Genomic DNA, 21,611 nt, shown 5'->3' with positions numbered 1-21,611 from the left:
GCAGGGCTCACAGCTGGTTAAGAACACTCCTTCTCAAGGAGACCCAAGGACATTCAGGGATTAGGCCTCCCAGCATCTGTGCAGAGAACTGTCAGCTCAGAGCTGCTCAAAAGTAGAAATGCCAGCTAAGGGTGATGTCATTACCCTAATCATTCCCTCCCCATGGGAGGTCCTGTGGACCAGTGGGTAGAGCAGAAAGGCCCCTGCTAAGTTGTTCCCTCATCTCACTTCCGAAATTTCTGCTCTGAATGGAATGGGGGAGGTGGTCACAAGTGGGCTAAAAATGAGAATAAGAAATCTTTTGAAGAGAACTTCGTTATTCCTCAGAGAGAGGGCAGGGTGAGGGGACTCTTTGCCTCACCCCTGCGGGACTTGGCTGAAGATCCACATCAGCGTTAACCCGACCCCACCCTTCCCTGCTCAGCGCTTCCCTCTGACGCCCCATCCCCACTCCTGCGCTAATCTGGGACAGTGGCCCTGGCAGGATCTGAGTAACCCCTTGGAGGCTCCCAGGCCAGAGAGAGGGGGGAAGGGGTGTGGCAGCCCAGCCTGTGTGGATGGTGGGGTGTGTGTGTGTGTGTGTGTGTGTGTGTGTGTGTGTGTCAGACTGTCCCGTGGTGTTATAGAGAGGAGTGGAGCTATATCTCTGGCTGAGTTGGTGGAATTTGTCTGTAAGCCCGGAGACTGTACACGGAGACTGTACACAGCTGGATCACCGGCTGGCCTGGGGGTGGGGGTGGGGAGCGGATTCAAAGGCAGTGGGGGTTGTGCAGCTGCTTGGGGGTAGGGGTCCTGGGTGGAGCAGGAACATCCCTACCGTTGGTCCACAGAGGGGTGTCACACTTTGGATGGGAACCCAGGGAGAAGGTCCACAGCTAGCCCAAGAGTGCCAGGTAGCCAGTGAAACCCGCCTGCTGGCTCCCCGCTGCAACCCGCTGGACTCGGAAACTCCCTCGGAACCACCGGGCGAGGTGCGTGCGGGGATCGGCCCCGGGTCGGTGGCTGCAGCAGGCGCATATCCTCGAAGTTTTACCTCCAAGGGCTGGGTCTCACCTGCGCGCCCTCTGCCTCGCGGAGTTTCCCCCACGTCCCCTTTGCCCGGCGGCGGCGAGGTTCTGCGGAGGAAAGACCCGCGGGGTCTCGTCCCCGCCGGGGTCCCAGGAAAACCGCGGGAGCAGCCCCGACGCAGCGCGTTTCCCGGAAACCCCTCTGCAGACGCTTTGCGGGAAGGCCCGCGGCTCCGCGTCTAGGCTCCGCGTCCGCCGCCCAGACGAGGGTCGGAGACCCAGCTGAGAAGCAAAACCGCCGGGCAAAGGCTTAGCCGAGAGCTCGGAGAAGGACGGGTCGGGAAACCCCGCCCCGCCAATTTTGGGGTGGCGAATTCGCAGCCCAAGCTGGAACCCTAGACTTGCGGCGCGCTTCCAGCCCTTGGCCGAGAAAATTTATTTGAGAGTTTAGGATTCAGGACACCTCTCTCCCCATCCCCGAAGGTCCGGCTAGGGTCCGCCCTGCGCCCCCGCGCCGGGCCTGGCTCCCGATCCCCGGCCCGCACGCCGCTGCTCCTTTAAGAAGCCCAGGTAGGCAGGCCGGGCTGCGGGAGCCGCTCCTATGGCAACCCGCGAGCTGCGGCGGCTTCATGAATATTCCGGGGCGCGGGAGCCCGGCGCAGCCCGAGGGCGCTCCGGGGGAGGCGGCCACTGATGCAAGCCTGGAGGGCTGCTGGGCTCCTTTCGGCTGCAGCGGGAGTCCCGGGACGGACCGGCCGGGCTCAGCCGGAGGAGGCGAGGCGAGCTTGCGGGTGGCCGGGCACAGAGCCGGGGCGGCGGGACTGACCGACACCCCGCCTGCCCCCGGGACGCACGCCCGGGAGGCGCGCTGGCAGTGCGTTCTGCGCTCCGGAGCAGTTCTCCGAGCGCCGCGGCCACAGAGCCGCTTCGCCCCGCGCCCATTGTTCCCCGCCGGGGCGGGGCGCCTGGAGCAGCGCCGCGCTCCGCGCCCCCGAACGCGGGAGGGAGAGCGGGAGGGAGCGCGGGGTCCCCGCGCCCGGCCCGGCCCGGGAGGGGGCGCAGCGCGGCACGCCCGGCCGCCCGGAGCCGGACCGGGAGCCTCCCCAAGGCACGCAGCCTGCCCGGGCATGGGCGCCTGAGGCGGCCAGGCGTCCCCGCAGGCGGACCGCACGGCGGGCGGACCTGGAGCAGGTCAGCGGCGCCGCCCCAGTGCCCCTGCCCCCGGCCCGGCCCCGACCCCCGGCGCGATGGACAAGCTGCCGCCGTCCATGCGCAAGCGGCTCTACAGCCTCCCGCAGCAGGTGGGGGCCACGGCGCGCATCATGGACGAGGACGAGGACGCGGAGGAGGAGGGGGCTGGCGGCCGCCGCGACCCCGGCCGCAGGAGCATCCGGCTGCGGCCGCTGCCCTCGCCCTCGCCTTCGGCGGCCGCGGGCGGCACGGAGCCCAGGGGCGCGGCCCTCGGGGCGGCGGACGGCGAAGGGCCGGCCCGAGGCGCGGGCAAGTCCAGTACTAACGGCGACTGCAGGCGCTTCCGCGGGAGCCTGGCCTCGCTGGGCAGCAGGGGCGGCGGCGGCGGCGCCGGGAGCGGCGGCAGCCACGGGCACCTGCATGACTCCGCGGAGGAGCGGCGGCTCATCGCCGAGGGCGACGCGTCCCCCGGCGAGGACAGGGCGCCCCCAGGCCTGGCGGCGGAGCCTGAGCGTCCCGGCGCCGCGGCGCAGCCCGCAGCCTCGCCGCCGCCCCAGCGGGCGCCGCAGCCGGCCTCCTCCCCCAGCGAGCAGCCCGCGGCGGACACCGCTATTAAAGTGGAGGGAGGCACGGCCTCCGGCGACCAGATACTCCCCGAGGCCGAGGTGCGCCTGGGCCAGTCTGGCTTCATGCAGCGCCAGTTTGGGGCTATGCTGCAGCCCGGGGTCAACAAATTCTCCCTGAGGATGTTCGGCAGCCAGAAAGCAGTGGAGCGCGAGCAGGAGAGGGTTAAGTCGGCCGGGTTTTGGATTATCCACCCCTACAGCGACTTCAGGTAAGGGGCCAGACGGTGATCGTGCGGGTTCCCCGGCTGGGCGCAGGCTTACTTTCTCCCTCGGCGCTGTCTCTCAGCCAGAGTTAACTTTCCTTCCTTGAGCTGGAAGCACAGAGAGAAGTGGGGCACCTCTAGGCTGTGAGACACCCCCAGACCTCCTCCTGCACCGCGCTGGGAACTTTCCTCCGTGTTCCAGGCTGTAGTCCTCGTCCTCTTAGGGTCCGGACTCCATTAATAACGGGCTGGAAACGTGTTCTGTGCTTGATCTAGCCCTGCTGCCAGTCAAAATAAGGCTCTGCACCTTGAGCCATGCATCCCACCTCCTCGTTCTGGACTGCAGAGTCAAGTTGGCCATCATGAAGCCTGCAGAGCAAGGCTAGGAAGGGAGGCAGACCTCTTGGCAGCTGGACCAGCATCTTGGGTGCTGACCCCAGGCACTAGTATCTACGTCCTAGTGCCCTGGGAAGCCACAGCTGAGGAGGGAGAGCTGGGCCTCTAGAGGACTGAGGTCACTGGGATCTCAGATCCAGGATAAATGACCTCTGTACCCACCTTAACCCAGGGCCAGACCACTCATGCCAAGTGGTGGGCTAGGAGCAGCTGTCATCCCCACTGGCAGGACAGGATGACCTTGCTCCTAGTGGTCAGTGAGGATACCTGGTGTCCTAACTGATGAGCAGCTGTCCTGTGACCCCACGCTTGTCTAGGGCCTCATCCTTCCCTAGTGGCCCAAGCTCCAACAGCTGCTAGGTCCCATGAGTCAGTCATGGGACCCCAGACAAAGGGTGCGACTGTCAGTCAGGGAGAGAGACCTGGCATCTTCCCCATTACCTGAGTCAGACGCCACTAAACAGCAAGACTCTACTTTGGTATCTGTGCAAAAAGGAAGATTGGTGATTATCTCTGGAATTGGGATCAGAGATGCCCCTCCCAGTGAAGATCTTGGGATTCCCTTGGTGCCCCCTTGAACTTTCCTGATACACAGGATTGGAAGGTCTGAAAAATGTTCACCCTTTTGAGCTGGGTTTAATTCATTCTCTTTCTCTCTCTCTGGGCCCTGCCCCCTATTTAACTCCCTTCCCTGCCTACCCTGTTTGCCTGCCAATATAAATGAGTATTTTGCCAACCCAGAGCCCTCTTTGCAAACACCAGGGAAGCTAGGTTTGTAATGAGAGCAAAGCCATTTTCCATCCAATGAGAGAGATTTCTCGTCCTGGGGATGACCAGTCAGGCAACACCCGATGGCTTAAAATAGGTGGTGAACAGAGGGCTGCCCCTTTTCTTTTTTTGAAGGACTGCCCTTCCTAACCCTAGTGTCCAGGGTTCCCATTTCCAGGGCCTGTGGGAGGCCAGAGGACAGGCTAAACAGGCAGCTGTAATCTTTGAGTTGTACAAGCAAGTATGGAACCCTTCCATCAGGAGCTGTGGCTGGTTTCCAGTGCCAGGTTCCTAGAGTGTGACCTCACCTCTGGTCAGTACTAGGACCAGAGGAGACCAGCCTGAGCTAGGGAGGAGTGGGCAGGAGCTGTGTCTTCTGCACCCCCTGGATGTCCTGGGCTGTTTCTCTCTCTGCACTCCCTAGTGGTGGTGGCAGGTAGGCTATGCCAGTATCAACCGTTTGAAATTGTTGAGGGGCCCTCCCTTCCTTTGCTCCTTTCCTCGCTGCCCTTGTTGTCTGAAAGCCTCTTATATGAAAGGGTTCTCATCTCCAACCTGGTGGGGAGGGTGGGGGCGGCAGCTGCAAGGGGCCAACCCCAGGCATGCCTCAGCTCACAGACATCGATGGAGCACCTTCTGGGACTGGGCCTAGCCTTCGCAGTCTTTCTGGTACTTTGGGTGGTGGAGGGTTGGAACTGGGCTGCTTGCATCAGTGGGAACCTCCCACCTTCCTGATCTTACTCTGCCCATCTTGGCATGTCTGTCTTCAGTCCGCATGCTGCAGAATCTCCCAGTAACTGCAGGCAGCTTGGGGCACAGCAGAGGGGGAGGGTGGTGGGGATAGGGAGGGATGGATGCAGCAGGGCGATGCAATGGGCAACAGGAAAAGGGTCATACTGGACTTTGAATTTGGGTTTGTACAACTAGCAACAGGGATGGCTAGCTGGAAGCACACATACTCTGTGGGCAGCCTTGTAGCTGTCTTGTGCTGGGTAGGGTGTAAGGAAAGAAATCCAAGAAAGTGTGTGTGTGTGTGTGTGTGTGTGTGTGTGTGTGTGTGTGTGTGTGTGTGTGTGTGTGTGTGTGTGTGTGTAAATCCAAGAAAGTGTGTGTGTGTGTGTGTGTGTGTGTGTGTGTATCTTCACAAGGTCAAAGAGGCAAGGGCCTGGCTAAGGGTTGTAAGCTTAGAAAACCCACCACTCAACCTGGCCTCCCCTGCACCCAGCACTCCAAGCCTCAGTCGCTCAACTTTTAGCTGCTGGCCTTGGGCCTCTGTGTGGAGCCAATCCCCACTGTCCAGCTCCGGCTTCACCAGAGTTTCTGCAAGCATTGCTCTGGCCAGTTGAGGATTTATTCATCATTTTGACGGGCAGAAAGCATTGATCCAGCAGAACTGGTTTAATAAAGAATAGCCAGCAAACCATGATAGACTGAGTTTGTGGTTTGGAGTCCAGGGCTTGCTGTCGTGAGCTACCTCTGGCACCCCCTGTTGGGTGCCTTTTCCAAGGACTGGAGTGGGCAGTGCTCTGAGGGACCCACGTAACCTGGGCCCTGTGTAATAAAGGCTTTTCTTGGCTGCCTCTGCTCCTTCTCACCCCATCCCCACAGCGCACACGCACATGCACACCATGTCCCGGCTGCCCCATGGCTCCTGGGGCCCCACGGGTCTGTCTGACCTCCCCTCCCCTCCCACTCTCTATTTACCTCTGGTTTGGTAAGGGAAGAGGCCAGGACCTGCAGCCCCTCAGGACATTGCTCCAACTCTGGCTGGGCTCTTAAGTCCTGGGTGAGTCCTTCCTTCCACGTGAGCCATGTCTTAGAAGCCAAGCATGGCAGTGGGAACCGGGAAAAAATAAAACATAGTATCTGTGTGATCCTGTTTTTCTAAGAGGAGAGAAAGAGGGAGACAGGGAGTGTGTGTCTGGAATGGTGGTGGTCATTGCCTCTCCTGTCTCTAGGCCAAAACATCTGGTCTCATCTTCATAAGGTCAAAGAGGCAAGGGCCTGGCTAAGGGTTGTAAGCTTAGAAAACCTGCCGCTCAACCTGGCCTCCCCTGCACCCGGCCTGCTGGTGAAGGCTTACCTGGTTTTGTTCCCAGAAGCTGGGCAGGCTTTCAAGCATGAGGCTCAAAGGGTTGGCCTGGGTGTGTGAATGTCTAGGTGTCTGTCTAAGAAGATGTCTTGGGGCAGCATGGGTGAGCACTGGGGCTGGCAGGGACCTCCCCTAAGTGGGATGGCAGTTCTGGGGCTACTCCTGTGCCCCAAACTCTACCATGGCCTTGAGAGTAGAGCAGGCGCGTGTTCAGTCCTTCTCGCCCTTCTGCCCCTTCCCTCTCCTAGCCTGAGCCTCCTGAAGCTAGGAAAGGAAGGGAGGGCCCTGACGTGTCCTTTCCCTGGGGCAGACACAGCTGGGCTCTAAAATCACTGGCTTCCTGTGCTGGTCCCCGGCCCCAGGCACTGCCGCCGCCCACCTCGCATCGCCTCCCCAACCCTGTCTGCTACAGGGCCCTGTTTGGGTTTTGAGCCTTCCCTGAGCCTTAGTCTTTCCTTCTAGAAAGATGGGAATCCTGTTTCTCAGGTCAGATGCTAATTGTACAACTGTGGTCACCGTGTTGAGATAAGAAGCTCCGGTCACTGCCAGAGCCCAGTGGTGCTGTTGTGAACCACACTCCCCCTGCGGGCACTGCTTCTTTCCCTCCGGCCTGGTGGACCAGACAGGCCTCTGTGCTTTTCTCAGACAAGTGATTCTGAGACTACTGGACATCTCAGAACCTGCTGGCAAATACAGAGTCTCTTTCCAGAAAGCTACACATACATCCCAGAACATATAATATGACACTCAATTTCTGGGGTCTGTGGATCCCCCCTAAGACCATCTAGGTTGTAAACCCCACCCTAGGCAATCCCAGTAGAGAGGCCTGGCCTGGTAGAGGCAGGTGCTAGCCTCCTAGACACAGCCCTCCCTGGGGTCCTCTGTAATCTGAGGCTTGGGCCTCCCATTGCCCACATTCAGGAATGAAATAAAAATGGTGGCGGCAGAGGTGATGACGCAGACTTAGATGCCTAGAGAAGGAAAGGTACTCTTCCTGGGGACAGGTTACTTTTCTGTTTCCTCAGTTCCACACCCGTCTCTCCCCCTTTCAGACTGTCAGGTGAAGACGGTGAGGAGGGAGGGGGCAGCAGCCGGGCTCTGGGCCTGGCGGGCTCTGAGGCCCCTCCTTGGGTGGGCCTTCCTGGGGGCCATTGCCCAGGAATCCTGCTGCTATCATGAATCTTGATACTCACTCTGTCTGCTGTAGTGTGGAAAGCCAGGCTGAAAGGAGCTGCAGGCCTGGGTGGCGCCAGGGGAGGGGGATGGGCACCTTGGTGCAAAGGGGAATTCCAAGGTGAGCCGCCTGGGCAGCGCTGTCGGCGGGCACAGTGGGCAGCAGGGTCCTCCGGCTGTGAGGCCATGCTCACCCCAGTGAGATGGGGGCTGGTGGAGAGTATGCTGAGAAGGCCGGCACCTGCTCCCAAGATGCTAGGGGTGCAGGGACTGCATGGGGCCTGGGGGCCAGGACCCTTATAGGGCCTGGCTGGGGAAGCCTGGGCCCCAGGCTTTCCTACTACAAGGCTTCAGTTCTTGGTCTGGCTGCTACATGACAGGCGGGGACCTTTCCCCTGCCCAGCCCTGTCCCGTTTGTTCCCGCAAGACTTTGGGGCTGTCAGCTGGCCTGCCTCCCACAGTGCTGGGCTGTCTGCCTGTCCATCTGCCCTTTCTCCCATGCTTGGGGCCCCCAGGCCTTGTGGGATGCCCTCTCAGGCCACTGCGGCCACCGCGATCCATCTCTCCCCTCCTGACGGCCTCGTGGCACTTGGGTGGAGCTCTGTGTCACAGTGCGGTGCTTCTCATGCTGACATGCCGTCCGGCTCACCTGGGGATCTTGTTAAAATACAGATTCTGACTCATTAGGCCTGGAGTGGGGGCTGAGATTCTGCATTTCTGATAAGCACCCAGGTGATGACAGTGCTGCTGGTGCCCAGCCCAGCACTTGCTGGAAGTACTGAGGTTCGGATCGCATGTTGTTCCGTGCTCAGCCTGGGCTCCCTCTGCCTCCCTGGGGGCCGAGACTGTCTTCTCTCCTTGGCCTCCAGCATGGCCTGGCAAGGTGAATTCTGCGAACTGGGCTGAGCAGTCCTTAGCCACAGAGCTTGGCCACAGACTTGGGAGCATCAGATTGATTCACAGCCTTCCTCCCTTCCTGCACTGCTGCTTGGAGCTTGCTGGCCCTGGAAGCTGGCTGTTGGGCTGGGGTGAGCATGGGGAGGCCAGGGGGCCAGAGGGCCCTCTCAGTCATGCATCCTAGCCCATTGCTGTGGCAGCTTCTCTTCCACTCCAAGGGCCAGAGGGGCAGGCCTGCCTGGAGGAGAAGGGCAGGGAGTGCAGTGGCCACCGTGCTGCAGGGAGAGCTCTGGGAAGGAACAGGTGTCAGTGAGAGTCAGAGGTGTGGGGCGGCGGAGCCCAAGTGAGGAAGCTCTGCCAGTGGTCCGCTGGCAGGAAGACAGAGGCCCGCAGGAAGAGCAGCCGCCTTGGTACGTTGAAGTTGTGTGTGGGAGGGGAGGGTTGGAGGGGTGTTGTCTGAATCTTAATGTCCCCTTCCCTGCCCCAGACCTTGCCTAGCAGCCTACCCGGTGAACTAGGCTTGCGTGTCGCTTCTCTCTGCGCCCTCCCAACCTGAAAGGCACTAGTCTACATTGCCGATGAGAGGTCTGACAGGTGTCACTGCAGCCTGAGTGACCCTTGTGCCTGCCGCAACAGTGACCACTGTGGGGGAATTCACCCAGAGTAGAAGGTGGCACCCCAGCTCCCAGGGGGCGTGTCATGTAAGGGAGGAGTCAGCAGCTTCAGCACACACACTCCTTGGCTCAAGGTCTCTTACACAGTTGCCACTGCCAGTTGCTAATTAATAGAAGGGCTACTGAGGCATGCCAGGCAGTCCTGTCTGGGCCCAGGGGATGCTGAGGAATCCACATTTCCCAGCCAGAGCAGGCCATGGGGAGGACAGGGGCATTGCCTTGGCTTCAGAGAGGTTGTTTTGTGCCAGCCAGGCTTCACTGAGAAAGCATTGCCAGGGCGCTGGATATCTGTGATCCCCAAGTCTAGGAGGCCACTCAAAGATACTCTTTATGATCAGCACCTGCCCAGAGCTGGGACGGGAAGCAGCACAGAGAGGTGATGAGCTCCCTGTCACCAAGGGTGCTCAAGATGAGACAGCAGTACTCAGACCAGAGGTTGCTAAGCAGCATCCCGAGGACCAAATGCAGTACCCAGATGTGTTCTGTTTGGCCAGGAGAGTGTGTCATAACAAATCTGAGGCAATGGTTTAAAATGGAAAGATGTAATGAAAAAATTTGGCATTTGGGTGTCTCTTGAAAAACTGGAAGCGCTGCAGCTCTGGCCCCATGTTCCCCCTGCAACAGGAAGCTTTTGTTCTCCAGTTGCCCACAGACCCCACCTGTCCCTAATGATCGTCTTACACACAGCCAGGTCGATCATGCGTTCAGCTGCCGGACCCCTGTAGGGTTCTGAGTCTACAATCCTAGATTCATACCAGTAGAGACAAGCCAGGTGGATTCACTTATCGATACACCACGTATGGACCATCTACTAATATGCCAGGCTGCTAGGAGCTTTAGATTTTGTATTTCATTTACTCTTCATAATGACCCCCAAAACAGAGCCTATTACCCCCAGTCCACAGATAAGGAAACTCAGGTTTCAATGGGGAAAAATTTTTTTTCTCAAATCACACAGCTATGAAATACCAGAACTGGAGATCGAACCTGGTCTCTACGACTCTCATACTTGCCCCTTCTTCTCTCACTTCCTTCCTTCCTTTTTTTTTTTTTTTAGCAAAAAAAGTTAGATTACAAAGTAGTTCAAGAAAACATTCTCCTGCGAATTAAAACTTTGCCGATAATGTTTGGCCACACTTCATCAGTGAGGAGGGGCTCTGGGAGTCGGGCTCGGCTGGCATGGGAAATTCAACAAGTCTCAGAACGTCAGATCTGGACGGGCTTTAGCAGCTTCTGACCTAAAGCCTTTATTTTATACATGGGGAGCAGAGGACCAGAGAAGAGACGCAATTGGCCCAAGATCCCAGAATAAGTCCCTGTCATAGATGGCACGAGACTCCAAATGGGTTATGAAACATCTGGCTGCAAAGGCCTTAAAGTTCTACAATCTACCCCGAGACCCCAGTCAGAAGGGTTCTAGGAAAGCCTTTTCCTGAATAGTCTTATCACTGAAAGTTTTTCCCGTCTCCCTAGCCCCATGCCTGAATTTTGGAATGATAGGTATTTTCAAGAGTCCTGTCTTCATGTGAGCTCATCCAGGGAGAAGGGGGTCATTCCGTAACTGGAGAGGCAGCATTTGCAAGTTGCGACAATCCTGTCCTGACCCCCCACTCTGGGGCTGCTGCTCCTGGGAATGCTGATCCGATGCTTGCCCACCTGCTCCTCCCCTGGCAGGTCCTGACTGGTGTGGAGATCTCTGGGAGTTTGGAAACACATTCTGATGCTGTTGATGCATCTGTTCCTCAATAGGAATGATTGGGGTTCAGAGGGGAGGGGGACAAGTAGCCAGTGGTATCTATCTGTGTTCCCTCCACCTGAGAAATAGGTAGTCATGTGGTCTGTTCATTACACCCTTCAGAGAACTGAGGAAGTGGAGTCAGTCTGTGGTTTAGGGTTCCATGTGCGAGCAGGGCCAGAGCTGTGTGTGTGTCCAGGGTCAGGTCTTCCTGTGTGGTCAAGATCCGGACTCAACCTGACGGCATGGTCTGGGTTCACACTTTCTGGGATCAGGGTTCAGCCTGGGACCAAGATAAGGCCTTGGTCTGAGGTCAGGAACTGGAGTCCTGGAACAAAGCCTTTGAGCCAACCCGGTGCCTCCAGGAGGCAGCAGGCCCTGGGGCGCGGCTGGCGTGTTGCCCTCCCCACTCTTGTGCCTTTCCCTTTAGGCAGCCTTCCCTTCCTGTAAGCTCCCTGAGCTCCTACACCTTTCAGCATCTGAGCCAGCTGCCTCTGGTCTTCTTTGGGAGGTAGAGTACAAATTATAAACAAACAACGGTGCCATTGCTGCCAAAGCCAGAGCCACCGAGTCTCACACGCGACCACACCCTGCCCTGCTCAGCTTTCTCATTGTTCGAGGCCAGTGTCTGTCTTCCCAGCCACGGCCAGCTCGTGGCTCCTGCAGAGCAGCGCTCAGGTCTGGGCAGAGAGGTGTGCTAGCTTGATAGAGGGAGTCCCTACACCCCACTGCACCCCCAGGTCTGGGCTCCCACAGATTGTGGAGCAAGCAATGGGGCCTCCAGGTCTGCTCCTGGCAGCTGTGGGGGCCTGATAATTGGCTGCTGATGATTTTGTGTCTGTCTAAGCATTTACCCGTGTGGGTGGATGTGTTATGTCTGCATGAACAAGGCTTTCAGAAATTAATACATAACAGGGGGGCTGGCTAATACATTGCCTTCTGGGCTTGAGGTGGGGCAAGCTAAGGGGGTGTCATGCCCCCTCAGAGACCAGATGGTCCATCCCATGACTTTTCACCCATTGTGGAAGATGGGGGTCACTGCCCATCTGACGAAGAGGAGAGTAGGATTGCCATGCCTCTTAGGTTCCCAGGGTCTGGTTTGGAGGAGAGCAGACAAGAGATAGACCAGTATGGGTGGGTGGTCAGGGAAGGCTTCCTGGAGGAAGCAGATCTGAGCTGGATCTGAAGGAGCAAGAGACCCATTCTACACACTTTCTTGGAAGCAGGTGTGTGGGAGTTTGAGCTAAGGGGCCACCTGGCTGGGGTGGGAGTGGGCAGGTACTGAGGGCAGCTTACTCAGAACCTGTCTCTTTAGACCTGTACTCCTTAAGCTCTGCCCTTGACCCTTGAAGACTCTGACCCTATAGCCCCCAGTCTTGCCCCACATACTCTCTGAGTATGTGTGCATGTGCATGTGTGTCTGTGACCTCTCACCGGGGTCCTGGCAGCCCCGAGGAGCTCTCCCAGGCCCCTGGGAAGATTCCCTTTTCCTGCTGTACAAGGCTTGGAAGGCAGGTGTTCCCACTGCAGTAATGTCACTGAGTGTGTGGCCTGGAGCCCAGAAGTAATTACCCTGCAGTTTCCCATTGCAGGATAGAGCAGCCCCTGTCAATGATTAACGTAAGCCACTCCACGCCAAAGCCAGCCGTGGGCTTCTCCGACCGAGGGTTGGTCAGAGGATACAGGGCATTTTTTCTCTTCCCCAGGGACAGGAAAGACCCTCAGGCCCACAGGTCTCATCAATGCCATTGTTTTAGAAGAAATTTGGTCCAGCAGGGGAGACTGCCGCTGGGGCCTGTCTATGCCACAGCAGGACTGGCCCCTGGAGCCCCGGGGCCTCTCATCTGGGGCTTTCCTTCCTTGTAATACCAGCCCTCCTACACCGGGTTTGCTCCCTGACCCTCTCCCTGTTTTGCTGTGCGCCCTCAGAAGGAAGGGCCATCCTTTCCTCTCTGTGTCCAGTGTCAGGGCTCAGTCTGAGGCTGAGAACAGAGCAATGCTAGCTGGCCAGATAGGTATTGAACCCATAATCCTGACCCCAGTAATACAAATTGAACCAGTGGGGCAAGTCCACTAGCACCCTGACAAGTAGAGCTGACGGACTCTCCCTTCCTTTTTCTGGGACTCTACGGAGGCCCAGCCAGGTGCGATCCTGGAGTTGTGCAGCCCCTGTACTCCCAGAGCAGGTCGGGGGTTCCTTACCTCCGGGCCTCTTTCTACTGAGGCTCTGCTAGCCCTTAGGCCTGTGGGGCAGACCAGGACTCCCCAGCATGTCGTGTGGTATTAGTGTGGTCAGCTGAGACCCTCCATGAGATCACGCCCCTTGAGGGAGGGGCAATCAGGCTCTCTCTGCTTTGTTCCCTGGGCAGGGGCCCCAACTACCTTCTGCTTCCAGGCACCTCTCCAGGGGCACAGCTGCTGGCCTCCTGTGGCCACCAAAGAGTTCAGATGTGAGGCTCCAGGAGACTGTGGTTAGAGGCGTCCCTGGGGGCAGGCCAGCAGGACATGGACTTTGGAATTGGCAGGGGAAGAAAATGCGACAAGCTGTTCATCCTCTCCCAGTGGCGCCGGAGAGTCGTCATCCCACCATGTTGCTCTGAAGCTTCTGGGACAGAGCCTAGGGGGCAGCCGTGAATAAGAAGCCAGCTGAAGACTTGGCTGTGCCCCCCGCAGCTGTGTGGATGAGCCGAGGCCTCATGTCCCTGGGCCTTGCTTTCCTCATCTGAAAGTGGGACTGCAGAGGGCTGGAGAGGGTTGGGTTTCAGCAAGACACCAAAGCCAAAATGGGCGGCTGCAAAGTCACCCGGGAGCTTTATGCAATTACGGATGCCTGGGCCTCCCTGAGTGAGGCCCCTGTGGGTGTGATTTGGGAGAGCACCTTCACTTCAGGAGGCAGTGAGCTGGACGCCCCTAAGGTCTGTCCATGTTGACAGTCTGCAGCTCTCTGCACTACACTTGCCTTGGCCCTTCTGGGCTCCTCAGAGCCTGGGGGTGATACTGCCACCAGCCTGGCCCCCAGGCCCATTGTGGCAGACCCCTCTCCAGGGAGCCATTCCCATTTTCTTTCTTGCAGGCTGTTAGCAGTCCGAATCATAAAACTCTGGGGCCGGCAGGAGCCCAGGGAACATGGGCCTTGCTCAGCGTCCTTGTGAGACTGTGATTTCCGGGAGGGAAGGAGGTCAAGTTCCATCTGGCTTCTGTCTGCAGAGCCCAGGCACCTCAGACAACCCCATCCCAGCAAGAAGGGGCCCTTTAGACCCTCAGAGTCTATTTAACTACCCTGTATGGGCAGCCCTCCCACGGCATTCTCAGTAACCTCGTTGGTCACCGGTGCTGTCGGCCTTGGGAAGTTCTGCCTGAATCCACCTCTTTGCCTCCTTCACACTGGGTGCCTTCCTGCAGGAGCAGGTGAGCTCTCCTGCCTAATTCCCCCTGAGGTTGTGCTCACGTGTTACTCCACAGCAGTATTCTATTTTTGTTTCAGTCTCCTGAGTGGGGAGAGCTGTGTTTGAGTCTTTTTTGTTTCCTGTAAGCTGGGTAGAGAAGTTTTCCAACTGGTAGTCCCTTCCCCAATCCTCTCCAAATGGTCTTGTCAGTTAGGTAAAGCTCAGGGGTTAGGCCACTAGCCTAAGGGAACACAGTGACCCAGCAGCTTGGGGCAGTGGAGAGCAGATGACCCCTGATGTCCAGCCTGGGGCTTGTGTGTATGCATACCAGGGTGTGCATGTGTGTCGTAGGGTCTCCAGGTCTCAGAGGAGCAATGGGTCGATACCTTGGTATCCCTTATGGCCGTGCCTGTGCTCAGCTTTGCCACCGAGAAGGTGCAGTTACAGTCCCTCCCCCTGTGCAGGCTTCATGGCTCCCCATGTCCCCAGAAGAGTCCTGACCACCCAGTGTGGCATTCAGGACACCCCCATCTCCCTTTCAGGAGTGCCAGGGTCGGGTGCCAGAGTTCTCAGATGTGCGTTCTTCTCTCCGCAAGCTCTCTGCCTGGCCAGCTCCCTTGGCTGGCCTTGCTGGCCTCTGCACTGCAGAGATGCATAGAATCAGCATGTCTTTCGAGATTTTTCTAGCTCTATCCCTTCACTGTACTAATGAGGAAACTGAGGAAGGGATTGTGAGAAGCGGAGACTTGTTCAAGGGCACACAGCAAGTTACAGATGGAGATGGGACCAGAACCCAAGACCCTCAGGCCCCTGGACTAAATGCCTCCCGCGGCGTAGCACGGACCCACTTCCTATAACCACACTGCTGACGCACTCAGGCTCCCTCCTCTTTGGGGCTCCCGTACCCAGCAGGCAATGCTGCCCCTGCTCCTGTCTGTTCACAGTCTCAATCTTGGCTGAGTTCCCATCTGGCTATCCCCAAACTATGGCCTGCAGAGCAGACAACCCCCTCACACCCCTCTCCCCAGCTTATGGCCTCGTCTACCCTGGGAGCTGGCCTGGATCATCAGCTTCCCGGTGGGAGGGGCTGTCCACCCGCCACACTGATGGCTCCTTGAGGTGAGACCGGCCCACACACTTTAGGATCCCCATAGCCCTAAGGCCAAGACCTGCTTCTCAGAGCTTCTCAAAGAATAATATGTTCTTATATATTATTATATACAAGCATGTATATAGCCAGCATGTACTGAGTAGTATGTAATATGTTACACAGTGTAACATATTATAAATATTATCTCATTGAATCCTCCCAGAATCCTGTGAGGTGGGATTAATGGTCTCATTTTCCATGGGAGAAAACAGGCCCAGAGAGGTTAAATGATTTGTCCAAGGCCACACAACCAGGTATTCAAACACTAGAAGGCCCGACCGCTGTACCATCTGCTGCAGCCTGGCTGCTCGGGGTGGTCCCTGGACCAGCAGCCTCAGCATCACCCCGGAGCCTGTTAGCGGTGCCAATGGCAGTCCCTGCCCTGCGCCTAGTGACTCTAGTCCACATCTTGGTAAGATCCCTGGGTGATTTGCATGCATATTACGGGTTGAGAAGCACTCTGCTATATGTCTGAAGGCCCACAGAAAGGGAAGGGAAGACTCGCCGCTGGGGGCCTCGCTCACCTTCTCCCTGGGGAGTGGCCTGGACCAGCCTGCAGCAGGCGGTGAGGGGCCGGGGCCTCAGCCCTGGGCAGGGAGGGTCTGTGAAGGAGGCAGGGGCAATGGGTCATCTTTGTTTAGGTCTTCAAATTTTGCTCCTAAAGTAATCGATAAGCATAGAAAAATTAGAGAATAAAGCTATGACAAAACCAGACAACCCATCAATAAACCAAACACTAGAGGCCCGGGGCTCTGAATCTGTCCCGGGGGCAGCGCCGGGCTGCTGAGGGGCAGCTACCTGGGAGCCCTGTGATGCTGAGTCAGAGAGTTTGAGGTGAGTTAAAAATAGAGCCCTAGTGGCCAGGCGGGGTGGGAGGAAGAGAGAAATCCATCCAGTTTGGGGGGAGCCCCTGGGTCCAGGAGGAGCAGCAGGGGAGGCGGGGCCAGAAGGAGGGGGTGGGGGGTGGAATACCCTCCGAGGCCTCTGCTGAGGGCCCTGCCTGCCCAGGAGATTGTAGGAGGAAGGGGCAGGGCTTTGCAGGCGGAGCAGGATGGGGTCTGAACTGTCAGCCAAGACGGGCACACGCTGGGAGGACCCCCAGGCACCCCATCGGGGAGGCAGCCAGCAGCTCCTGGGGCCGTGCAGAGGCATGAGTGGTCACCAGTGGCTCTGCCTCCCGGACTGAGAGCCCGGAGCCTGTGCCAGCTGAGAGCAGGGAGGGGCCGGTTGGTATTTTCAGCTTTTGTGGTTGTGAAGCAAGGCGGCCCAGGTGCGCGCTCCCACCTGGGTGTTGTGGGCAGGCATGTGGCCTCCCTGGCCTATCACACCCGCCCTCGGATCGCCTCCCTCTCCCTTTGTCTCGACCTCCTCCCAGTGGTCTGCTCCTCCTGACCGCCCTGTCCCCCAGCACCTTTCCTGCGTGTGTAACACTGGCTGATGGGAGTGTCCCCAGGACCCAGTGTGTCTCTCTCCTGACTCTTCACAGCAGGGGATGCTGGTCATTGGTGAAAGGTGACCTTATTTTTCTTATTATAAAGGCAACATTTGCCTATGTTTTATCAAATAATAGAATTTAGAAATAGAATAGAGTTTAGAAAACAGAAAGGTGTGACAGATCGAACAAAAATCACCCATAACCCCACCGCTTAGCGGTGATGAGTGCTAACATGTCACCATATTCTCTTAATTTTATTTTCAGCGGTCTTTTCTCCCCCTGGCAATGGTCTTTAATTCACCTGTCCATTTAAGAATAAGACCATTTCACTGAGACCCCCGCCCCACAGGGCCCAGCTATGTGTTCACATCTCAGAAAAGGAAAAGAAGCCATTTCTGCTCTTGAGGGGCTCATGGCAGGGTTGGGGAGATGAGGCTCATACTGGGTCTGCAAAGGGGGGCAGCAGAGGGGGCAGCTTGGAGCCAGATGGAGCTGCATCCTTCCTTGCCCTGGCCCACACCCCACACCCCACTGCCCCACACCCCTTCCCCACCTCCCCACACCCCACCGCCCCACCACCCCACCTCCTGGATCTCTTTGCTAGGTAGGCCTATCTGGGGAGAAGGGAGAATCCTTAAAGCCCCACTGAGCCTGTGACCAAGGGACATGCTGTGTCCTGCCACTGCGGGCCTGTGTCAGTCAGGCCGCAAATACAGTCATGACCTTAGTTGAAGTCTTCGGTCTCAGTGTCCTCCACCAGCCCCTCTCTCATCCCACTCCAGCAGGACCCCCCATACCCGTGCTTCTCCTGGCCTAGCCCCTTCCAGCCCCTCCCCTTCTCCTCTGTGACTTTTTTACCATCTTTCTCAGCTCAAGGTGGGGGCCATTTGCTGATGGTTATTGCTGAGAGTCTTGGAGGTTTAAGACAGGGTAAGTTCTTCCCTGATCCTCAGAGGAGTGTGAAAGCTTCCTGGTCAGGAGTTGGGGTCATTTCATGCAGCTCCTGCTGGGGCCACTGGCACTCAGGCTTTGGCTCCCAAGGTGTGCGCACATTCATTCATTCACTCATCCACCCATTCACATATTTAGTAGGCCCTACCGTGTAGGAGGCACTGTGCCAAGGTCAGAGAGTCAAGTGACCACAAGAGAGCCAATCAGACGTGCAGGATCACCATGGGGTGATGAATACTCTGATGGGGCAGCACATGTGAGGGGCATGACCCAGGTTTCCTAGGATACAGGAAGGCTTACCAGGAGAAGTGATGCCTCCTCTGAACCAAGGGGGCTGCATGGAGGGTTCCAGGCGGATGACAATGTGTAGGAAAGCCCAAAGGAGAAAGGAAGCATGTAAGTTCGGGGCACTGAAATTTGCTGAGCGTGTCTGCAGCAGCGCGCATGAGGCAGGGGGAGGAGGCGGAGTTTTAGTCGGGCTTGGCAAGGTGTGGCGATGGATTGGTGTGAAGATCTGGACCCCACCCTGGGTCCTGAGGTTTGTGGGGTCCTGGGAGAGCCAGGAGCCATTAAGCAAGCTACTTGAATGGTCTGTGTGGTGTGTTGATGAGGCCAGCTGGAACCCATGTGGTTGACTGTTAGTACGTGAGGGAGATGGAGGATTTGAGGATAACTCCTAGGCTTCCAGATTAAGCACTTGGGGGGCTGGGGGCACCACGTGCTGGGGGCACTGTAGCTTGTGGGGGATGCTGTTAAGTTATATCTGGCTGTGTTGAGAATGAGCTTCCCCTGGGACATCCCGGTGTTGATGTGTGGTCAGCAAGTAACACATGGGTATAGAGCTCAAGAGAGAGCTCTGTCTGCTTTGAAAGTCAGAAGAAAAATGAAGCCTTGGGAGCTGGAGAGGTCACCCAGGAAAAGTATGTGGATAGAGAAGAGGCAAGGACCAAAGGCACAAAAACATTTACAGGTCACGCAGGGGAATAGGAGAACCTCCACGGGAAGGGAAAGGAGAGGCAGAGAAAACAAAGAGAACTCAGCAGAAGGGTCAGATGAGGGCCAACAAGGGCCAGACCGGACAGCATCCCCTGATGTCGCAGCAGAATGCGGGCTGGCAATGTCTGAAGGGTTGAGAGGGGCTCAGAGATGGCAGTGGAAGTGAGAGAGTGGCGACAGGGACACCTCGTTCAGGAAGCTTGGTTCCAAGGGCAGAAGAGATAACACAGTGAGGATTCAGGGAATGATCTCATTCTTTGAGTGTAGAGAGCTTAAAAGAAAACATTGATGGGAAAGGATAGTGAGAGAGAGACTGAAGATCTAGCTGAGTGGGGGGTAACCTGAAGATCAGGGGTCCTGAGGAGGAAAGGGGGTGGTGTTAGGAGGGCAGGTGCCAGAGTCACCAACTCCCTTGCGGCTGGAAGAGGGGAAGGGGATCAGGAGAAGCCGGTGAGGTGAGAGTCTGGCAGCAGAAGGACAAAGGGGCCATTCTGGTGGTTTCTCTTTTTTCTGTGAAGTAGACGGTGGTTTATCTGCTGAGATGAGGTAGAAAAGTGGTGGTTTCAGAGCTTTGAGGACAGAAGGCATCATTCAAAATAGCTGTACAGGGAGAATGGGAAGGAGAGTTTACCAGGACGGGTGGGCAGAGGTGAGGGCTCAGCTGAGTGTAGAACCCTTGATGAGGAGATCGGGGCACAGAAATGAAGGCACTGGATCCTTGTAGGATTCGTCTGAGGTGGTGGATTTTCTGCACAGTCCCCATGTGAACACAAAAGGGTTGGTGGTGGCCCTCACCCAGGGTGTGATCTTGTGAAGTGGTTGCCAGAAAGCTGGGGCAAGAGAGGTGATGATCTGGGCAGTCACGTCTGGGTGGGGGAGGAGGTGGGAGGGGTCTGATGGGAGAGTTGGAGGGTCCAGGCTACTACTGGGGGTTCCCGGGACACTAGAGAACAGACTTAGCACGATTCGATGAGAGAGTGGGAAGGAAAGGTGGTTAGGGTGAGAGAGGGTGTCGCTCACCCGAGACTAGATACAGAACCACTGGAGGTGGGCACGTGGCCCGGAGTGGGCCGTCGGAGTGGGCGTCAGAATTGGGGCGTCAAGCCGCTGGGGGTCTGGGCTGTCTGCAGTTGGTGCTGGGGAGTGGAAGTCACCCAGGCTGATGGCAGGAGTCAGAGTGGAACAGCAGGTTGTGAAGCAGGTGCCAGCTTCGCCAGGGCCCCCCAGGGTGGCAGATGGAGGCCGGAAGGATGGCCAGCACATGACAGGATGCTCCAAGGAGCGTACTGACATTCCTAACATGGCAGGAAGGGCATTGGTGTGGAGCAGAGGATGCTGACCCTGCTGGGGACCCTGAGGTGTGTGGGGTTTTGAAGAGTGACACTCTCAGGACAGGACTAAGATCCACTTAAAGAAGGAGGCAGAGGGGCCAGGGAGTGAAGAAGTCGAGGGCGAGGGTGCCGTGGAAGAGAGAGCAGGTGGAGGTTTGGGAGGGAGGGGTTGGGGGAGGCACAGAATGTGGGAGAGAGAAGACAACTACCAGCCGGCTCCACATTTCTGCAGAGTGGTTAGAAGTGGGGCTTTACAGTCAAATTTGGGAGTTTGAATTCTTCACCATATAGAGCAAATTTCTCAACCAGCTGTGCCTCAGTTTCCTCACCTGAGAAACAGGCCGAGTCATGTTATCTACCTCACAGGGTTTTCATGAGGAGTAAAGGAGGTCCCCCCCAAGGCATTCAGATGACTGCCTGGCACACAGTGAATGCCCTGCCAGTGTGGCCTGCTGCCCTGCTCTGCTCTCACCATCCTCATTACCACCTTGGGTGGTTATTGTGCCGGGCCTGGAAAACCAAGGGATAGGTCGGGAATGGAGGGGCCATCCCCAGCCCAATCTCAGGCACAAAGGCTCCTGGGTTCCTAAGTTCTGCTTTGCTGGAGGGTTGGAAGGAGAGTTAGGTGGTGCCCAACGACGGGGGCAGGGTGTGATGCTGACATGGACTCCCAGCACATTTAGGCGCAGTTCATGGAGGACGACGCACCTGACGGGGGCCTTGGATGAGGGAAGGGGTTTCAGAAGATGGAGGCCCAGGAGGCTGGGGCGGTCCTCAGCAGGAGGAGCTGGGATGTGGACGGAGATGCAGCCAGGGTTCGGGTGTCCAGCTGGCTACTCTGAAGGAAGCAGGAGTGAGAAGTGGGAAAGGAGGACAGGGGATGCCAGACTAAGGGGCTGAAACCTTCTTCTCTCATCGCTGGGGGGGCGGGCACCAAAAGGGCTCAAGCAAGGGTGGTGGCATAAACACCATGTTTGGAAAGATAACCCAAAGACGATGCGAGTTGGAGGGAAGGAGAGTGGCGACTGGATACCAGGTAGGTGGCAGGGGCGAGGGTCCGGGTGAGGTGCCATTAGGGCTGCATTGGGACAGAGCGATCAGGGGCAGATTCAGAGGCCGTCACTGAAGATGCTAGACAAGACTTGGTTACCAGTTGGGCAGCCGACAGGGGTGTGTGGAAGAAAGAGAAAGCGGCTGAGGGTGGCTCAGAGATTTTGAGCACAGGTGTTTAAATGCTGACTGTGCCATTCAGCTTTAAGGAGGAAGATGCCCAGTTCCACCTTGGACTTGTTGGGTATGGGAGCCAGCGGGGCCTCTAGGTGGCAGGTGGGAATGCAAATCTGGTGTTAGGGGTGGTGTCCTGGTGGGAGCTCTCTGCGCAGAGGGAGGGAGTAAATGGTGGGGGTGTCCTGGGGGTGCCACTCACCTGGGAGAAAGCATGGGGACCTGGGCCTGCAGTCAGCACTGCAGGAACACAGGCGTACCTGGAACCAGACCACTGCTGTCAAGGAGCCCACGGTATTTCGGGAGATCTGAAACCAGGGCTTAGGCTGGGCGGAGGCTCCATCAGTGAGATTAAAGAGGCCTGGGGGAGGTAGTG

At 57.4% G+C, this 21,611-nt stretch overlaps 1 protein-coding gene across 1 annotated transcript in view; it reads left to right on the top strand.

Annotated features, from left to right (window-relative positions):
* The first annotated feature begins 807 nt into the window (after window positions 1-807).
* HCN4 (hyperpolarization activated cyclic nucleotide gated potassium channel 4) overlaps window positions 808-21,611 on the top strand; it is a 44,827-nt gene continuing 24,023 nt past the window's right edge. Inside the window, exon 1 of the mRNA XM_037009941.2 lies at window positions 808-3,033. Coding sequence (XP_036865836.2) covers window positions 2,255-3,033 — 779 coding nt within the window. The 5' untranslated portion in view covers window positions 808-2,254. The remainder of the gene's footprint in view (window positions 3,034-21,611) is intronic.

Source organism: Manis javanica, chromosome 8 (assembly GCF_040802235.1).
Source record: "Manis javanica isolate MJ-LG chromosome 8, MJ_LKY, whole genome shotgun sequence".
NCBI lineage: Eukaryota > Metazoa > Chordata > Mammalia > Pholidota > Manidae > Manis > Manis javanica.
Note: the sequence above shows the minus strand (reverse complement) of the source record. Positions and strands in the feature narration are given on the sequence as shown.